The 19,461-nt window shown below is 43.4% G+C and overlaps 2 protein-coding genes across 5 annotated transcripts in view; one reads left to right on the top strand and one right to left on the bottom strand.

Moving 5' to 3' along the window:
* LOC106593309 (uncharacterized) overlaps positions 1–12,513 on the top strand; it is an 81,892-nt gene extending 69,379 nt beyond the window's left edge. For all 4 annotated transcript variants that reach the window (XM_045699109.2, XM_045699107.2, XM_045699105.2 and 1 more), the window contains 15 exons: positions 1,186–1,239; positions 1,506–1,574; positions 1,743–1,808; positions 1,995–2,025; positions 2,136–2,189; positions 2,290–2,324; positions 2,414–2,536; positions 2,636–2,795; positions 2,926–2,990; positions 3,132–3,260; positions 3,369–3,401; positions 3,537–4,292; positions 4,426–4,623; positions 4,747–4,862; positions 5,049–12,513. In XM_045699109.2, coding sequence (XP_045555065.2) covers positions 1,186–1,239; positions 1,506–1,574; positions 1,743–1,808; positions 1,995–2,025; positions 2,136–2,189; positions 2,290–2,324; positions 2,414–2,536; positions 2,636–2,795; positions 2,926–2,990; positions 3,132–3,260; positions 3,369–3,401; positions 3,537–4,292; positions 4,426–4,623; positions 4,747–4,862; positions 5,049–5,262 — 2,103 coding nt within the window. In that variant the 3' untranslated portion in view covers positions 5,263–12,513. The remainder of the gene's footprint in view (positions 1–1,185; positions 1,240–1,505; positions 1,575–1,742; positions 1,809–1,994; positions 2,026–2,135; positions 2,190–2,289; positions 2,325–2,413; positions 2,537–2,635; positions 2,796–2,925; positions 2,991–3,131; positions 3,261–3,368; positions 3,402–3,536; positions 4,293–4,425; positions 4,624–4,746; positions 4,863–5,048) is intronic.
* Positions 9,273–19,406, bottom strand: LOC106575607 (reduced folate transporter). The gene is made up of 6 exons (XM_014152218.3): positions 19,297–19,406; positions 17,800–18,468; positions 15,166–15,967; positions 14,041–14,233; positions 13,723–13,864; positions 9,273–13,610 (listed from the first exon to the last, which is right to left on the bottom strand). The coding sequence occupies exons 2-6, from the start codon at positions 18,070–18,072 to the stop codon at positions 13,407–13,409; spliced, it is 1,614 nt and encodes a 537-aa protein (XP_014007693.1). The 5' UTR covers positions 18,073–18,468; positions 19,297–19,406; the 3' UTR covers positions 9,273–13,406.
* Positions 19,407–19,461: the final 55 nt, after the last annotated feature.

The following is a 19,461-nucleotide window of genomic DNA, read 5'->3' as shown; positions in this document are numbered from 1 at the left end:
TATATTGTTCTGTCTCTCTATAGGGTCCAGATGGTAGATTTATATTGTTCTGTCTCTATAGGGTCCAGATGGTAGATTTATATTGTTCTATGTCTCTATAGGGTCCAGATGGTAGATTTATATTGTTCTCTGTCTCTATAGGGTCCAGCTGGTAGATTTATATTATCTATGTCTCTATAGGGTCCAGCCGGTAGATTTATATTATCTCTGTCTCTATAGGGTCCAGATGGTAGATTTATATTGTTCTCTGTCTCTATAGGGTCCAGATGGTAGATTTATATTGTTCTGTCTCTATAGGGTCCAGATGGTAGATTTATATTGTTCTCTGTCTCTATAGGGTCCAGATGGTAGATTTATATTGTTCTGTGTCTCTATAGGGTCCAGCTGGTAGATTTATATTGTTCTGTCTCTATAGGGTCCAGATGGTAGATTTATATTGTTCTCTGTCTCTATAGGGTCCAGCTGGTAGATTTATATTGTTCTGTCTCTATAGGGTCCAGATGGTAGATTTATATTGTTCTGTCTCTATAGGGTCCAGATGGTAGATTTATATTGTTCTGTGTCTCTATAGGGTCCAGATGGTAGATTTATATTGTTCTGTCTCTATAGGGTCCAGATGGTAGATTTATATTGTTCTGTCTCTATAGGGTCCAGATGGTAGATTTATATTGTTCTGTCTCTATAGGGTCCAGATGGTAGATTTATATTGTTCTCTGTCTCTATAGGGTCCAGATGGTAGATTTATATTGTTCTGTCTCTATAGGGTCCAGATGGTAGATTTATATTGTTCTGTCTCTATAGGGTCCAGATGGTAGATTTATATTGTTCTGTCTCTATAGGGTCCAGCTGGTAGATTTATATTGTTCTGTCTCTATAGGGTCCAGATGGTAGATTTATATTGTTCTGTCTCTATAGGGTTCAGATGGTAGATTTATATTGTTCTGTCTCTATAGGGTCCAGCTGGTAGATTTATATTGTTCTCTGTCTCTATAGGGTCCAGATGGTAGATTTATATTGTTCTGTCTCTATAGGGTCCAGATGGTAGATTTATATTGTTCTGTCTCTATAGGGTCCAGATGGTAGATTTATATTGTTCTGTCTCTATAGGGTCCAGCTGGTAGATTTATATTGCTCTGTTTCTATAGGGTCCAGATGGTAGATTTATATTGTTCTATGTCTCTATAGGGTCCCCATGGTCCAGCTGGTCTAAAGGGAGATATAGGCATGCCAGGTAGACCGGTAAGTATCTCTGTTCAGCTATCAGCCAAGTGGTGGTCCTCTATAGTTCAGTTGGTAGAGCATGGTGCTTGCAATGCCAAGACAGTGAGTTCGATTCCCAGGACCACCCATATGTAAAAATATATGCACACACGCTTTGAATAAAAATGTCTGCTAAATGGCACTGAAGTGGGACTTAGAAAGGTTCCAAGTGTGCTATTTCCCATACAGTATTAACACACTGGTGATGTACTGCTGCTGGATCTAAACCAGTGTGTTGGTTACAGGGTCGTCCTGGGTTGAATGGTGCCAAAGGAGAGAGGGGGGATTCAGCTGGAGGGACTGGAGGATATGGAGTAAGTATGACACCGCTGGTTGGTGATTGATGGGATTCAGACATGAAAGACTGTTGGGATGCAACCCAGAGGTCAGCATGTCAAATCATTCCTAAAAGCAGTGGTATGGTTAGACCGTCATGACCCAGACAGGGCATCAGTTTAACCCAGATTGATCCATGTTTTTAGGGTCCTCCAGGACCACCTGGCCCACCCGGACCCCCCGGGCCAGCAGTACCTCTGGACAGGTTCAATGTGAGTAGATGTCTGATCCACTATTGCATCTTTCCCAGACGTTGGTGTTGTGATACAGTTATATGCTGTAGTCAGTCAGGTTGTTAAAACCCACAAAGTCACTAATGTGGGTTTACAAATTGATATGTTCTCTTTCCAAGGTACAGTAGTGTAACTCTTCTCCCCTTTGTTCTGTTTCACACTCAGAGGTATGATGATGTCTCACGGTTATATCCTGGTAGGTCAACTCATTCTCATTGGCCAGTCTCACACCATGACATAAAACGTTACATGTAAAACGATGTCATGTGTTCGCTTACATGTTGGCCTTTTTCCTCCACCCATCAGACTCCAAAGGAGAGAAAGGTGATCGTGGAGTACCAGGAATACCTGGGGTACCAGGTACAGTAAAACCAGCTAGTTATTTACTAACGCTGGCCTTAGGTGTACCAACACATGAGATTGAGCTGATTGAACTCACGTTTTATCGTCTCCACTCTAGGTCTCACGTCCAACTTTGACATCTACACCTTCAAGGTAAGTGACGTAACTACAAAGGCGCTCGACACTCACAACCCGCCATGCGTCTGTATGTGTTTGACGTGAGGTCAAATGTGTCCCTGCAGGAGGAGATGAAGGGAGAGAGAGGAGACTCGGGGATGAAGGGAGAGAAGGGCGAGCCAGCCGGAGGATATTATGGTGGAGGTTACGGTGGACAGGGTGGTCAGCCTGGACCTCCAGGACTTCCAGTAAGAATAACCACTGAACTCAAAAGACATGTAGAATGGAATTCAATTAGAAAGTTTTAATGAGCCAGACAAATATCTATCTGATCTATCGATCTCCAGGGGCCAAAGGGAGAGTCCATCATCGGTCCTTCAGGGCCCCAGGGCCCTCCAGGTAACCCAGGAAGAGGGTACGAAGGCAGGCAAGGGAACCCAGGCCCACCGGGGCCCCCCGGACCTTCAGGATCATCCTCCTCACCTGGAGCCTACAGGCCAACACAGAGTGAGGCGTACTCTCTCACACACACACTCATACATACAGTACATAGGCAGAAACACAACTTTCTGGTGACATGAAGTACAGTAGCGCCTTGGTTAACAGCTTCAATGAATGTGATCTTTTTACATCTCAGCCATCAGCATCCCTGGACCTCCGGGCCCTCCTGGCCCACCTGGAACTGATGGACACTCCTCTGGGGTGAGTCTGTTAACCCCTCCATTCCTAGTGTAGTGTCTAGGAGGTTAGGGCCTGTTTCTGGACGGAGCCTCACTGTGATGACATATACACCACTTCCAGGATGTGGCATCATTTAGCTCCTTGTCGTCCACGTTTGAACAGGTGATGGTGCTGAGGTCATATGACACGATGACAGCCACGGCCAGACGACAGGCAGAGGGGACGCTGGTGTATCTGGTCGACCAAACAGACTTTTACATCAGAGTACGAGATGGCTTCCGGCAAATCCAGGTGCAGTGTTTACCAGTGTAATGAATGCAAGCCACTATATTTATAAAATACAACACCTTGATCCTTTGTTAATGTTTACATGATTAACTTGGAAGTTTTACCTTTCAGCTTGGACCATACATAGCTTTACCCCCTGAACAGGTAAGTCCTTGGAAATGTGCACTTGAGAAATGCTGACAATACACTATTGTGACAGTGAGGGAATCACTTCATGAAGTTATTAATCACATTAGTGAATCTTATTGACATGATTTCTCTGTCTGTATCCATCTGCAGGGTAATGAGGTAGCAGCTGTCGACCCTCCTCCAGTGGTCTACTACCAGCCAGATCATCCCTCCAACACGGCCACAGAGCAACCCCCCAGACAGCTAGACCCCCACCAGCCACAGCCTGAGGGACAACAACCTGTTTACCCCGACCCACGTTACCCGACTCACCCGGATCCACGCTACCCAGCCCAGCCGGATCCACGCTACCCAGCCCAGCCGGATCCACGCTACCCAGCCCAGCCGGATCCACGCTACCCAGCCCAGCCGGATCCACGCTACCCAGCCCAGCCGGACCCACGCTACCCAGCCCAGCCGGACCCACGCTACCCAGACCAGCCGGACCCACGCTACCCAGACCAGCCGGACCCACGCTACCCAGCCCAGCCGGACCCACGCTACCCAGCCCAGCCGGACCCACGCTACCCAGCCCAGCCGGACCCACGCTACCCAGCCCAGCCGGATCCACGCTACCCAGCCCAGCCGGATCCACGCTACCCAGCCCAGCCGGATCCACGCTACCCAGACCAGCCGGATCCACGCTACCCCTCACATTCAGACCCCAGATACCCCTCACACACTGATCCACGGTACCCCAGTTATACAGACCGCCAGCACAACCCTGACCCTGTTCAGCCGGTCCGGCCCCAGCCAGCCCCTGTCCCACAGAACCCGGTTTACTCAGACACCCGCTACCCGGTAACCCCACAACGCAGACCCAGACCCCCTGAGACCCCCAGCCACCAACACACGTCAGGCCCAAGCGTGAGTAGCCAGTGATTTAAATGTCATAAATGTAACCTAAAAACTTGCCACTGCTGAAATACTTCTGATCGTGGATGTGATGGGAAGCACGTTTTTAAAAGCAGACTTTTCTTCTTCTTCTTTCCTTCTGCAGATTCACCTGGTCGCCCTGAACGCCCCCCAGGGGGGTAACATGCGGGGTATCAGAGGGGCAGACTTCCTGTGCTTCAAGCAGGCTCGGGCCATCGGGCTGAAGGGAACCTTCCGGGCTTTCCTCTCCTCCAAGCTCCAGGACCTTTACAGCATCGTCCGCAAGTCAGACAGGGACCGCATGCCCATCGTCAACCTGAAGGTACGGTACTGTCGCCAAAGACTGAGATGCATTTCCAGCTTCATTCAGAATCCCAGTATCATTCCATATCATTTAAGTAATTGGCAGAAACCGTCCCTAACCATTTGTATGTCCCCTCTATAGGACGAGGTCCTGTTTGACAGTTGGGAGGCCATCTTCAGTGACTCAGAGGGCAGAGTGAAGGACAACGTACCCATCTACTCCTTCGATGGCAAAGACATTTTCACAGACGACACATGGTGATAAACTACACTCCTACATATTACTCACAATACACAAAATATCAAAACCTGTCTTTTTACAACATCCATAAGGAGGCATTGATAAGTTATGTAAAGTTAACAGCTGAGAAAGTGAATGGAAGCAAAAATATGATGATTCATCCCTTCATCTCGTTCTCTCCCTTATTCCCTCTCCTCACCCAGGCCAGACAAGATGATATGGCACGGTTCGACCAGCAGGGGGCACGGCCAGGTGGATAACTACTGTGAGACGTGGCGTGTAGGGGAGCGGGCGCTGACAGGCATGGCCTCCTCTCTACAGGGGGGCCAGCTCCTCCAACAGAGAACCAGCAGCTGTCACAGCTCCTACGCCGTGCTCTGCATCGAGAACAGCTACATCGGACAGTTCAAGAGATAGGACTGACCGACCAAACGGACACACACACTTCAGCCAGATCAAGAGATAAGCCTAATGAAACACACACACACACACACACACACACACACACACACACACACACACACACACACACACACACACACACACACACACACACACACCTCAACCAATCCAGGAGGCCTAACAAACCGTACGCACCAGTGGAGGCTGGTGACTTAAAAAATGAGGAGGATGGCAGACCCAGGGTATAGGCACGGGTGATGCTTTCAAAAATCGTCAAAGTCTAATTATTTTAACCTAAAGCATTTAATAAAGACATTTATAGTACACTATTATGGGGAATGGGAATGAGAGGGCTACTTACACAGTGTTGGAAAGGGACCACAGCAGTGATTGAATGAGGGTATGAGGCATGAGTTGAGGTGTTCAGAGGCTTGACCAGTACAGGACAGGATTTGCCTGGAAAGACAAACAATAACACAAGACACTAAACAGTTAGACAAAAGAGCTCAGAATGAGTTAGTCCAAGCAAAGAGTAAACTCATGTATGTGTAATAATGTGATTGTGTATGTGATTGACTCTACATACAGTAATGAGAGATAATTGATAGGGGTACTCACAGTGCTTGGAGAGGAAACATTCAATGTGCCAGTGGATGAGCGGGCACATGAGACATGGCTTCAGTTCATGTCAGGAAGGAGTTGACAACGGTAGTGGAGTGGTCATCACCTCTTAATCAGGGAACAGGAGGGGACTTAGCTGGAAATACAAATAGCAGATACATTCCATTACAGCTGCGCCATCATAGGTTTGGACAAGTTTCTCTATGAAGTTAAACGCCGACATCTCAAAATTCATAAAGTCAAACACAGACTGCGCATCTCGCCCACTTGACACGTCAAAGTAGCACAAGAAAGGTTCCTGAATAAAGCCCTGATCATCCACATACCTGACCATAACGGACAACTCCAAGCAGACTGGTGGCACCATAGGTCCCAGAGCGGTGGGGCAATTTTTACCCCCTGGGGCCTGGAGTTTTTCCTTATATGTTAACCTAACTAGGAAAACTCTGGACCCTATAAGGTATGCCAGTGATTAATTAGTTGTTAAAAGGTTTTATATGGGCTATGATGGGACCAGTTTTTCCTAATCAGGTCACATGGTTTTTTTTAAAACTCCTGGCCCTGGGGGAGATGAAAACCCTGTCAAACTGCAGCTACATTATATTTGTTCATATGAATGATATTTAGACTAGATTAGTAGGGGGATTTCCTCTACCCAGACAAATAGACAACTGGGCTGAGCTTGCTTTATGCATGTTTGCGTCATGTAGTCCAATGCAACTGTAGGCCTTATAAAACATTTATCATCGCTATTATGTTGATATATTCATTCCAGTTAATAAGCCTAGCCAGCCCAGTTTTTAATATAAACTACATTTGATCACATTCACATTTTCTCCTGACACACAAATGGACTATAAATACATAATGTTACCAATCAGTTTACCAGGACCAGATGGACAGGGCGCATAGGCTGTATGCAGCTGCTCTTATTAGGAGCCTACAGTTGATCACACTGAAATATAGTCTCGTTTTCATCCCATACAGCATGTCCGATTCCTGTGTTGTCTAGGCTGCTGCAACATTTATGTCATGAGTTTTGCTTGTGTCTGTCCGGAGTGATTGTGTTATCATCTTTGCTAAATAAATACCGGAGGAAAGGGGAAAGCCTACTTGAGCGCGCGCGAAGAAAATGCGTTGTGTCAACCTCTCTCTTTAATCGAAATGTTTATGGATGATGCGATGAAGCTATCAAATCATTCTGAATTGTTTTCGACATCCTAGAAAAGACAGTCGAAAGTTCGATATGTTCAGCAAGTAAAGCATCGTAACGCGCAATTACCTCTGCAAGCTCCTTGTAGTTGGCCTTGTTGGCGGAACTTTCCCTCTCGTCATGTCCTCTTATCGATGCAGCTTTTTCCCAGAAGCTTGAATGTGATGTCGGCATTTATATGCTCCCTGCTTTTGTTTTGCCGTTTAGCTGAACGATCGATGTTCTTCAGGTCACTGTACCCACCTTTCGACCAAGGCTCAGACTTTCCCAAAAGCAGGCAGCTTGATGAAAGGCTCCCTGTTACCAGTTTTACTTTTAATACCAGTTGGTATTTAACGCCCTCACCCTTTCATCTTTCTTCATGAAATTGATCTCAGGCAGAGGTCGACTCTCCCTTTTCCGTGTACCCGAGAATGAAAGGGGTTCTTCAACAAAGTCCACAAACTGCACACTCACGCTGGTAGATAGCCTCGCTAACTTCAGTAGCTAGCTAACTTTAAAAAATGTTAAATCAATTGCACTAACTGAACACAAAAATTAAGTTCTAAAACCAAGAAAACAATTTATAATATTCCTCTTCTGTCTCCTGTTATTTGAAAAAAAACACATTTGAATTGAATAAAATTCCAAAAATGTTCAACTATCACTGTTCACTCAATCTCTATCAGACAATGTCACCAAGCTTCTCAACACATAGAATCACCATAATGCTCTGTGGCACAATCCCAATACAACACACTAGGTTTGTTCTCTGATCCTAAAAGCTTTGATCGGTTAGAGGACTTCCTCCGGAAGTGGTCATAATTACCATGTATGTCTATGGAAGGGGATGAGGCCTATGAGCCTTCTAGGTTTTGTATTGAAGTCAATATAGCCAGAGGAGGATGGAAGCTAGCTGTCCTCCGGCTACACCATGGTGCTACCCCAGACAGTGCTGTTGAAGTTACTGTAGACCATTGTAAAACAGTGTGTTTTAATCAATTATTTGGTTACATATGAATATATTTAGTATAGTTTTATCTAAAAAGTATAACTTGAATGTTTCTAATGTTTACATTTTTATGAAATTTCACTGAGGATGGTCATCCCCTTCCTCCTCTGAGGAGCCTCCACTGGTACGTACACACACAATGGTGCTTTGTATATAACAGCTACATTCCCCTTCTCCAATACACTCAGTCCAGCTGGCCAAATAGGACCACATGTCCATAATATGGTGTTGATCAAGAACAGCGACAACCAGGCTAAGAGATGGACCCCCCCTAAGCCCCAATCCACCCCTCTTTATACACTGATTGCAGCTGACCAAACAGGCCACCCCGACCCCCTGCACATACGTCTAAATCACTGTTCTGTAAACACCTCAACACTGTGGTTTTCAGTAGTTTGTATTCATTCCACTACTCCTTTCACTGTCCACTTCAGAAAGCCATGTTCATTGGGGGTTTGAGGACAGACTATCACAATGTACATTTATTTTTTTGTGGTCTTACCCTCAAAAGCATAATACCTGCATTGTAGAAAGTCTATATAGCCTTTTAACAGTTTGCCCTAGAATCAAACCACACCACAGATTAAACAGGACACTAATTCTGTTCTCTATGATTCCAACAAGCTAATTGTTGCAGTATTGTACATTAAATGTTTATTATCCAATGTTGTAATTTTTTATTCACTTTACATTTGTTGTAATCAGTACATATAACCAGTTTTGGAAGCACTATCTATAACATTGTCATAAATGTTGGATGGTTTTATTTTGCTAGCAGACAAAGGGAACAGGATATTTAAAATGTTTTGATAACAAAAGGAGTATTTATTTTGCGAATAACATTTTTTTAAGTAGTTTTAACATTCACACTTTTCAGTAATGGACTCCATGGATCGGTAGTAACAGGAAGAGATGAGTCTGGGCCAAGAATCATGACATTTTGTATCAAATTACTATGTTTTTGTTTTGTAATGTCCTTTTGCGTTTCAAAATCCTCAAAAGTGCTCTTAAGTGTTTTTCATGTCTATGCACTGTGATAGAAATTAAATAAGGCTTTTTATCCAAAATCCAAAGACGAAAGCATTGCAGCTCACTGAATTAACCGGAGAATGACACTGGTGAGGAGTTTCCTGAGGTGCCATGTACTGTGCCATCTCTCTCAATGTCATCAACATTTATTGCAAACAAACAAATGCTACATTGTTTTTCCCAAACTGATTTATTTGTAAATCAAAAATAAAATGTTGACATAAGTCTTCTTTTACAGCAACAAAATAGGTTCACAGTCATTCACCCAAAGTGTATATTCGGCATTGATTGAAGTCAGTGTGACAATAATAAACATGAACAATTCTGACTGTTAAGGGTACAAATCTTATCCAATACTGAACTCGTTGGCTAGTATACTGCACGGCATATAAACCATTAGGTGCAATTAATCTCATACCTTTGTATTTGTTTATGAGGCCATATGACCATGTATAAATCATTGTATACTCTACAACCTCATCACTATAGGCTGAAACCTTCTTGAGATATGACCTTTTAAATCAATTAGAGAATAGTGCAAAGTTGCATATCTCGTGTTCCGGACCTATTGTACATACGTTCTCAAGTTAAGTGCTTGTATTGTTCACGCACATCTTTTATCCACCCTACATGTAATTAATAGGCACTCTACTATATTCTGACATGATTTCTCAGTTTTGTAGTAAGATGGTCCTAAGATTACTCAAGGGGACAGGAATTCAACAAACCACTTCCTATGCACAGCAATTAAATTAAAAGCAACTTCAATAAAAAAAAATCGGGTAGGTGCAATCTGCATTTATGGGCGTACTTTAAGTATGGTATAAACACATTTAGAATGTAAAGGGTACACCAGATATGAGTTCCTAGAGTTGTCAGATTCCAAAGAATAAACATAGGCCTAAAAGATATTTACATTTTTCAACTTCATTTTGCATTTTATTTCCTCAGTGACAAACATTTCAGAAAACCCAATTTCACTCATACGCACACAGATAAATAAATTGTTCCATTAAAACAGTAGTTCCCAAACTGTTTAATAATAGCCTATAATCTTTGAGAACTTACAATCAACAAAATAAAAGCTAGACAATCAGGCCCCACTGATGTTGTTTGTGCATAAGAACACCAGCCATGTCAACATGCATAGAATTGTATGAAATTTGCTTAAAAGCAAACAAAATCTCAGCTCCATGGAAAAATGCATAGAATTGCAGGAAATTTGCTTAAAAGCAAACAAAATCTCAGCTCCATGGCAAAATGTGGAATTGCAGGGGATTAGCTTTGAAACTGCAAAATATTGTGTCCACTGCCATGATCAGATTTTGTATTTATGCTTTGGTCTGTGTATGTTTTCTTTACCACTCAACCCTTATGGTGGGTCAAGACTCAAGATGGCTCAATTGGTGGGTCACAAAGCAAAAACGTTTGAGAACCCCTGCATTAAAACAATACAAAATAGCTCATTCGAAAATTCGTGAAAATAACATGCAGAAAAAAGGTCTGCCAGCTCATAGCTAAATCCTCAAACTCATTTGCAGTAATACATAACAACTATACTCCAGTTTACACATTCACATGGGCTTCCTATTAGACAATGAACATATGATTAGCACTCCTGGGGGAGAAAAGACAAATATGCATGAAAACATTTAAACAAAAATAGGGGAGAGTGGGGTAAGTTGAGCCAGAGGTAAATTGAGCCACCCTTGTTTCTAGGAAACTATACACAAAATGTTATAATTTGACCAAATATCTAGGAAGAGGTCATCATTTCATTGAGTCTGAAGGAAGAAACCATTTGGAAAAAGTTAAGTAAAAAAAAATATATAAAAAATAAAATAAGACTTTCACCAAGTCAAATTAATTTCTGTTAGAGGTTTCATGATGCTTGTATCTAAAGCAAAGTAGATCATTTTAAGATTATTCTGTACATCAGCATGAAAGTGCTTTATTGTATCTGCGTGTGCTAATATAATCAAAATGTTTGCCTTGGGGTAAAAGTTGAGCCAATGGCAAGTTTAGCAAATTGAAGTGTTTTCTTCCCAGGCATAATCGCTGGGATATGAGGTAACAGGGCCTGGCCAATGTTTAAAAATATATATATATATATAAACTACAAAGTGTTAGGAGATAAGCAATTGTGTTTGGGAAATAAAGATAGATATTATTTTAAAAAGGTATTGGTAATATTTCATTCAGTAGAGACATTTCTATTTGGCTTAACTTACACAATTCCGCTAAATTTACCCCATACCCGGGTAAGTTGTCCCAAGAGACCACTTTTCTTTCCAGACAACCTTTATTCCAGACAACCTACTCACTAGCAGCAAGCATAACTTGTTCCCAACTGGCCAACCTGGTTAAATAAAGGTGAAATAAAAAATTATAATAAAGTGCACTGATATGGTTAGTTTGAAGGCCCTAAAACAATTGTCATCTGCTTTGTTCACAAGCAATCGCTGATTAAACCTAAGACAATGGGAGTGTAGTGAACATGCACACAAAGGGCTTCATGTAGAAAATCTTTTCACACTTTTCAAAGAAAAATCTTCAGGAAGATTCAGCAGCCCAAAAATGCATCCTGTCACGTGTCTGCTTAATCTAAAGCAATACTAATGTGATCACATAGTAATCATGATCCTGTGGGGCACACTCTCACTGGAGGACTTCTATACAGCTAACAATATATACACAGATTCAAAAATATGGTTTTCGCTAATCAATACAATTGCAGCAATTGTCGAGAATTCCTAATGATAGCGAACAGTGAATCATTTGCTGAATATAACAGGCTATTGTTCCATCAGTAGAAGAAGTAGTCTAGTAGAATTAGACTGTTTCTGTAGATCATTTCGTATTGGTCCCATCTACTTGAGATTATTATTTTCTCACTCAGAGTTACGAAAATAAATGTGCTTCAACATTATCAGGGAACATATGATTACCCTGTATTTGGAAAACTGTGAACATAATCACCAGTGGATAACACCATTTGGGATGTTTCTGGGATAAGACCAAAGCAGCCACTAGATATTACATGTCAACAGTCTCTCTGAGAACATCAGGCTGACAACTAGGCCCAAACTCTGACTATTAAAAACAAAACACTGTTTTGAGTGAGAAGTAGGGATTGGTCTAAAGCCGAAAAAGGAAATTCCTTAAATTGACCTATTACAGTCTATTGCTGGTCTATTGTACTTGAAACAATGTTGAGGCAGGTTGCTTAGGATGCAAACCTTCTCAAACAGCCTAATTCATTCTCTAAGAGGTGCTCCCACAATAATGTGATTTGTACCGCATACGAGGTCATGTATTGCTACTTACAGGCAGTGGTGTAAATGCTTAATTTGTAAATGATGTCTCAGTGAGTGTCCCCCGGGCTACTGATGAATAAAAAAGTGTAATTGTGTCATCTGGTTTGCTTAATAAGTAATTTGAAATCACTTATACTCTTACTTTTACTCTTACTTAAGTTTATTTAAAACCAAATACTTTTAGACTTTTACTTGAGTCATTTTCTATGAAGGTATCTTTACTTTTAATCAAGTATGACAATTGGGTACTTTTTCCACCACTGCTTACAAGACCATTAGCCTTGATCGAGTGAGCTTTTTTATCTTGTAGTAATTAATGTAGGTGGGCCCTGCCTGTAATTCTTTAAACATTGAGAAAAAAAGATGTATTCCATAATAACATCCTTTTGGTGAACTGAATACATGTTGGATATAACTGATAAGGCACTAAGGGCTGAGAACAGTGACTGTTCACTAATACTGGTAAACTACACTCCACCAACACATCCAACCAAGTGTCATGAGGTCTCGACTCACCTCTAAGTCTCATCTGTCCTTGTGCAGTCGTGTGGAAACCGTAGCGAGAGATTCCCAGACCGTTTAGACCACTCAATGTCAGTGTAGGGGGTTTAGGTGTTGATGTAAAGATGACAATGTTCAAGGGATAGTTGAGGATGTTGGCAATGAGGCCCTTTATCTACTTCCCCACAGTCAGATGAACTCATGGGTACCATTTCTATGTCTCTGCATCCAGTATGAAGGAAGTTAGAGGTAGTTTCGCGAGCCAATGCCAACTAGCGCAATGACTGGAAGTCTATAGGAACAACTTACATGCTAGCTGTTCCGATAGACTTTCAGTCATTGCGCTAAGGGTAGTTAGCAATTTCGCTAACGCTAGTTCAGACTGCATGCAGATGCATAAAAATGGTCTCCACGAGTTAATCTGACTCTGGGGAATGTTGGCTTCTGGGGATGTTGGCTTCATTGCCAACACCCCGGAATATCCCTTTCAGGCCTTCACGTTGTTCCCATTGGACAGTGGTTCCGTCTCCGAGGGGTTTGATGGTACGGAACATAGCTCAGTGGGCGTGGCCTGGTGTGTGTCCCCTCCCCCTCCTGCCGATTGGTTCCTGTAGTGGCGAATGATGACCCAGGCAGCACAGCCCAGGTAGATGACCGTCAGCAAGGCAAAGTAGAAGAAGTAGACCAGGAACTATTGGAGAACAGAACAGCACTCATTAGAAAACATGGTGTTCCCATATGGGTGATGTCAGCTTGCAGGAAGTCGTCTGAGCGTGGTCGCAATCAGAGTGTGTGTGACTTACCTGGGAGTGCACGTCTAGTCCCAGACCCTTCTTGTCAGAGACGATGAGGGTGATGATGGTCTTCTGAACGGTCGCCAGGAAAGTGTTGACCCCAAACATCAGGGCACACAGCTCCTTGGTGAGCGACGAGACGATCTGGAAACTACAATCACCACAACAGGATAGTCAGCAGATTAAATGTACAGCCTAAAGTAAGAAAGATGTGACAGTTCTATGACAATGCATTCATACACTGCACACGTCTGAACATGAAAATCCCCAAAATCCCATTATATGTATACAACGACGTTAAATAAAAGTAGACCTAAAGAAACGTACATGGCGATTGGCACGAGGAACTGGTAGAAACCCTTGAAGAGGGAGTAGGCCACATAGCAGACCCAGATGTTGCTGGTGGTCCCCATGAGGAGCAGCAGGCCAGCCTGCAGAGCCGTGATGACGCCGATCACCAGCTCAGACCACACGTTCCAGCGGATCTTCACGAAGCCTGCTGCAAACGACGTGATCGCACCTGGGACAGAGTTAACGAGGTGGAGTTAGTCGAAGAAGATTAGCTGACTAAGTTAATGATTGAGTAGGTGATTAAGGCTTGGGGGAACTTCTTTTAATAAATGCTGTGTGTGTGTGTGGACTCAGGGTCAGTTTGACATTATCATATCAAGGCAAACAGAGGGGATTGCTGGTTCAGTAAGCCTTTATGTTATTATTATGCGTCAATAAAATAATTATACTAAATGACTATGGGGAGCAGCATATTGTCTGGCGTCGTCTCCCTGTGTGATCAACATCTAAACCATCGTCATCTTCCACACCTTTCAACAGAACGTGACTGTTTAGTCTTCTGTTGTCTCCCCACATTCTGCTTCATGGGAATTCCTCTTTCTAGATAGATAGATGGGCTTTGTATGTCTCCTGTCCTTGTCAGCTGTTAAGGTCATGCAACTTCAGTCATAATTAAATCATTGGAGAGGGGTCAGTGTAAAACAGTGGTTCCCAACTCTAGTCCCCCCAACAGTGAACATTTTTGTTGTGGCCCCGGACAAGCAGACCTGATTCTACTTGTCAACTATTGAATCAGGCGAGTTAGCCTGGGGCTACAACAACGCGTTGTTGGGGGTACTGGAGAACTGGAGATGGGAAACCCTGGTCTAAGACAAACTTATTGACCTGATGTCACGTGATGCCGGAGAACTCATTTGACTGAGAAAATATGTACCTTGAAGCATGGTGCCATGGTGCTCTCACTACTACCTCTGCCAACTGCTGTAGGGGTGTTAATATTTTGTAGGAATCATTGACTTGGAGAACACAGGCTCCTACCCTGTCAGACAGTAAAAACCCAGGTGAATGCTACACATTGGTTATTAAAACACTTGTATACCTGGCTTTGGAGGGCCTTTGTACCCAGACTAAAACTAAAACCTAGGGAAATGGATCCCTCACCCAGTAGCGTGGAGACAGCCTCCACCCCTCCGTTGTAGACGTGTTTGTTCTCCGTGGCGGGGTACACCTTGTCCCACAGGACATGGACGTACAACAGCACCAGGTAGTAGCCAGCGGAGTTGAACACCCACCACAGGCTCCACAGTCTCAGGCTGGGCCTCCGCGGCACGTTCCTCAGCTCCTTCAGCATCTGAATAAACACAGAGTCCCTCCAGGAGGAACCAGAGCTGAGAGGGGCCAGGGAGGGGGTGTCACCTGAATCCAAGCCCGCTTCGCCCTGCTTCATCCTGGCTAGCTCCGACTGGGCGGCAGCCTGCTCCTGGAGGTTCCGATGGGCAGCGTGGTGGGCCCTGTTGAAGAACAGGGACCTCTTGGGCCAGGGCAGGCAGCAGGAGAGCACCAGGCCGAAGGACACCAAGGCTAAGGAGACAGCACTGAGTGTGGCGAAGGAGAGCCTGCCCACGGATATCAGCACCTGGCCCAGCACCGAGCTGGCAAACACCCCCATGAGGACGCAAGAGCGCGAGTAGCTGGCCACGCGTTGGTAGAGCTCTGGGGTGACCAGGGAGAAGATATAGGAGGAGTAAGCCACGCGTGCTGCCATGGTGATGCCGTAGAAGAACTCCATGAATTGCATCTCTAAGAGGGAGGAGCCCAGGAGGAGGAGGAGCCAGATGGCCACATGGCTGAGGCTGGAGAGGACCAGGACGGGCTTGTAACGCAGGACGTCTGTCAGGAGGAAGACTGGCACCAGCACCGCCATGTAGGAGTAGGACAGGATCGGGTTGATCTCATTGGTCACCTGGAGGAAGAGAATGGCGGGTATGAGAGGGGGAGACCACAAAGAAGAGACAGAGGGCAACATGGAATCTAATTCTCCTTGTAATTAGTTGTTGTAGCTGAAGGCTATATAAATGTGCCGGCAGGTGTTCTCAAATTGCATATTTAGGCTAGTTTCTTGTGAGTCCTCAAACACTGACAAATGCACATGCCTCATATGCTGTTCAGAATAACCTTGGCAATGCAATAACATTAATCCCCCTCTACAGGAAATGAGGGGAGCAAAAACCTTCACTGATCCCCTTCATTTGAACTAATGCTACATTGTAGGCAAGGACACCTCCCAATGAGTCTGCAGACGTCAGGCCATTAGGTTCATTAGTTGATACTGAGCCAGACAAGCCTACAGTAACCAATCAGAAAAAGAGACTGACCTAATTTGTAGGAATGTGAACTTTGACCATACTGAGGAGGGGTTACTGCACTCACACTGTGATAACCTTATTACAGTCCAGTGGGTTCCATGACTAAGGAACACTGGAAAATAATAACTGGCACTTTTTTTCTATTACTTTGGGATTGAGCGGTTGTAGTTCAAGCTCCTAGTATAAATTCAGATGGAACTCGTGTCAGCTGATATAGCTTATATCAGGGTTGTCATTCTACGTGTCATACAAGGCTATAGCCTCCAGCGCAGGACATTACCTTTCATATCCCTCAAAATCAATTGGGCCTCAGGTTGAACTGACATGCCCTGGCCTTTAAATAAAGAAATAAATTGTAAAAAAATAATATATATATATATTTTTTTTTTTTAACTAGGCAAGTCAGTTAAATAAAAAATAAAAATTCAGTAGAAGACCGTAGAAGACCGATAGCAAAGTTGGCACGACTAACAATATACTGTTTACTAAGCAAGAGTGAAGATAAGTTTCTCGATCCTTCCTACTAGTGCTCCAAAATGATTGAATTCACATCGTAATCAAAATATTGACGTGCAATATCCATATCGCAAGAGATCCATATTGCATGCAATATTTTGAAACGTGTAATCGACATTTTTATAGTTTCCGCCATTTTTTCTCCTCTTGCGGCTGCTTCCCACGAAGGGGTACAGTTCCTCCTCCCTGCTGTTAGATTCACTGGAAGTTTGCATGCTATTCTGTTAGGTCAATGCAGTCAACCAATCGTTCAAAACAAGAACGATGCCGCTTTCCACTTTGGTTCTTAATAGTGATGTCCGATATGTAATAACAGTTACATATCGGGATATTATTTGTGACTATATCATACCACTGACAATATCACCCCCAAAAAAATTGCACTGTTCTCCATCTTCTATTTAAATAGGGAGCCAATTTGTATCAGCACTTTTATTTCCATGACTGATCAAAAAACTCATTTTCTCAGGCTCTCTCTTGTCCCTCTGCAGCAGACAAATGGTGAGCAATATGTTTGGAACATTGAATAGCAATGAAATCACAGTATCGAATCGCAATACATATCGTATCGGCACCTAAGTATCGTGATAATATTGTATCGTGATAATATTGTATCGTGAGGTCCCTGGCAATTCCCAGCCCTACTTTGTAATATAAGTTATTCCATTTCTATGATTCCAAAAGTTCACCCTAGTATTTTGACCTTTAACATTAAATCGCAACATTTGGTATGAAAACAATTCACCCACATCATGCAGCCCTACCTCTTACACATCTACCCACCCTTAAACACTGTGGTTAACTTAAGACACACACGGATAATTGTATACACACACTACATACTTGCACTCACACAAAACACACCACACCAACATTCCAAACTGTTATTGGGGGATGACTGTGCATCACTGACCTGTTCCCTGGTGAAGTTCTTCTCCATGCTGAGCAGGTTTGGTGTTATAAAGGGCTCCCCAGGCTTCAGCTGCCCCATAAACCCATAGAAACACAGGAACACCACCGACCACTCCCAGGTCCGGGCTGTCTTGGTCTGGCCGTCTGAGGGGTCCTCAGGTGGGGGAAGTGCCATCTCAGGGTCAGGCTCTCCAGGGGCGTTCTCCTTCTGGTCCAGTTCAGCCTCTTCCTCCACAACCCTGTCCCCACTCACCATAACATCTTTGTCCACCATGGTAGTGGCCTGACAGTGGACACTGGAGTCCCAAGTCTACCTCTGACTGTATCAAATTACTAAGTGGTACTGCTATAGTGAAGAGGCTTGCTATAGGAATTTTCATAGAAACCAGAGAGTAGGGCCTAAACCTCTAATTCAGATGTTCTAAGCAGACAATGAGTAGAGATTCCTGTTAGCACTCTTCCCTTACAAGTTCCACAAAGGATCCAGTGTTAAACATTACAGAGGGGGTGAGAGGGGAACCTTTCACAATGACAAACATGGAGGTAAAGTGCTACCTGCAGCCATTTTCATACTGTATGTATGAGAGAATGTCAACCTTTGCTCCATTCCAAGGATTAACAATGATTGAAAGCAAGCTAGCTTACAGCTGGACCTCTGGTCATTGTGAACCTGTAAAATACAAGAATGTTTGCAAATAGTCATTCAAAGTTTGTTTTCTGACAGAGTGCTGTATTCTTCATTATTTTGTGGGATGGTGCTCAACCAAACTCCCTATGTCCAAAGCTGTCCTTTCCAGGCAGGAACAGCAAATCACACGTATTATAGTAACAACCATGGTAAGCAAGGACCCTAACAGATCTGAGCTGTCAGGTCACGAGTATTATTTGGTTGCAGTCAGTGTATTATAATTTTGTTGTTCTCTGTTTGACTGATTTATTAACTTGGGGTTGACACGATCCAAAAATTGATTCACAGCGAACGACTTTTGTAACGTCTACCTCTTGACCAGCTATTGCATTTCAGTTTAACATAGTTAAATAGCGTTGTAATTGCAATGCTGAATGCATGCGTGAGACCAGATATAGTTACTTTAAAAAGTATTCGCTAAAACAGGGGTGCAACTTCTGCACGCATGGCTGGCACGAGCCATATTCAATGTTAGCTAACCAGATTCCAGTCTGGAATACCTAACGTTAGTTAGCTAAAGGTAGCTAAGCTTGTCTGGAAGAGGTAGCTGAGCTTATTTTGATAAACCCCTTGCTAGTGAACAATGTCAGAGAGTTAACTACAGCTAACATCAACCAGCTTAAACAATTTAGCTGTCTACAATAGCTGACATTATCTAGCTAATGTTAGCTCCATCATGCGAGTTAATATTATGTTATTGCAGGGAACATTGGAGAACTTGTCAGCTAGCTGAAGTTGACACCAGTAATTGGGTTTTAAACAATGTACACACAACTTTATACATTGACAAGGAAAGTAGGTCAAACCTACCTCTAAATTCTTCCCCGACTGAACTCGTGTGCGCGCTGTTGTTCAGCTGAATGCATTTCAGAGCAACTGAGTCTGTGAGATTTTGCAAGGAACTATGGGAGCTGTAGTTTCTGTTGATTGAGATAATCCAAAATGCACCTTAAAAGGTATTTAATCAATTAACAT

The sequence above is a fragment of the Salmo salar genome, chromosome 17 (assembly GCF_965601325.2).
Source record: "Salmo salar chromosome 17, fSalSal1, whole genome shotgun sequence".
Classification (NCBI taxonomy): domain Eukaryota; kingdom Metazoa; phylum Chordata; class Actinopteri; order Salmoniformes; family Salmonidae; genus Salmo; species Salmo salar.
This window is presented reverse-complemented; position numbering and strand designations above follow the sequence as displayed.

Excerpts from the sequence above, each read along its gene's own strand:
- LOC106575607 (XM_014152218.3), bottom strand. The coding sequence starts at position 18,072 with ATGGTGGACAAAGATGTTATGGTGAGTGGGGACAGGGTTGTGGAGGAA. Across the intron at positions 14,234-15,165 it reads GGCTGTCTCCACGCTACTGG|GTGCGATCACGTCGTTTGCA; the intron begins GTGAGGGATCCA and ends ACTCTGTCCCAG. Across the intron at positions 13,611-13,722 it reads GACTAGACGTGCACTCCCAG|TTCCTGGTCTACTTCTTCTA; the intron begins GTAAGTCACACA and ends GTTCTCCAATAG.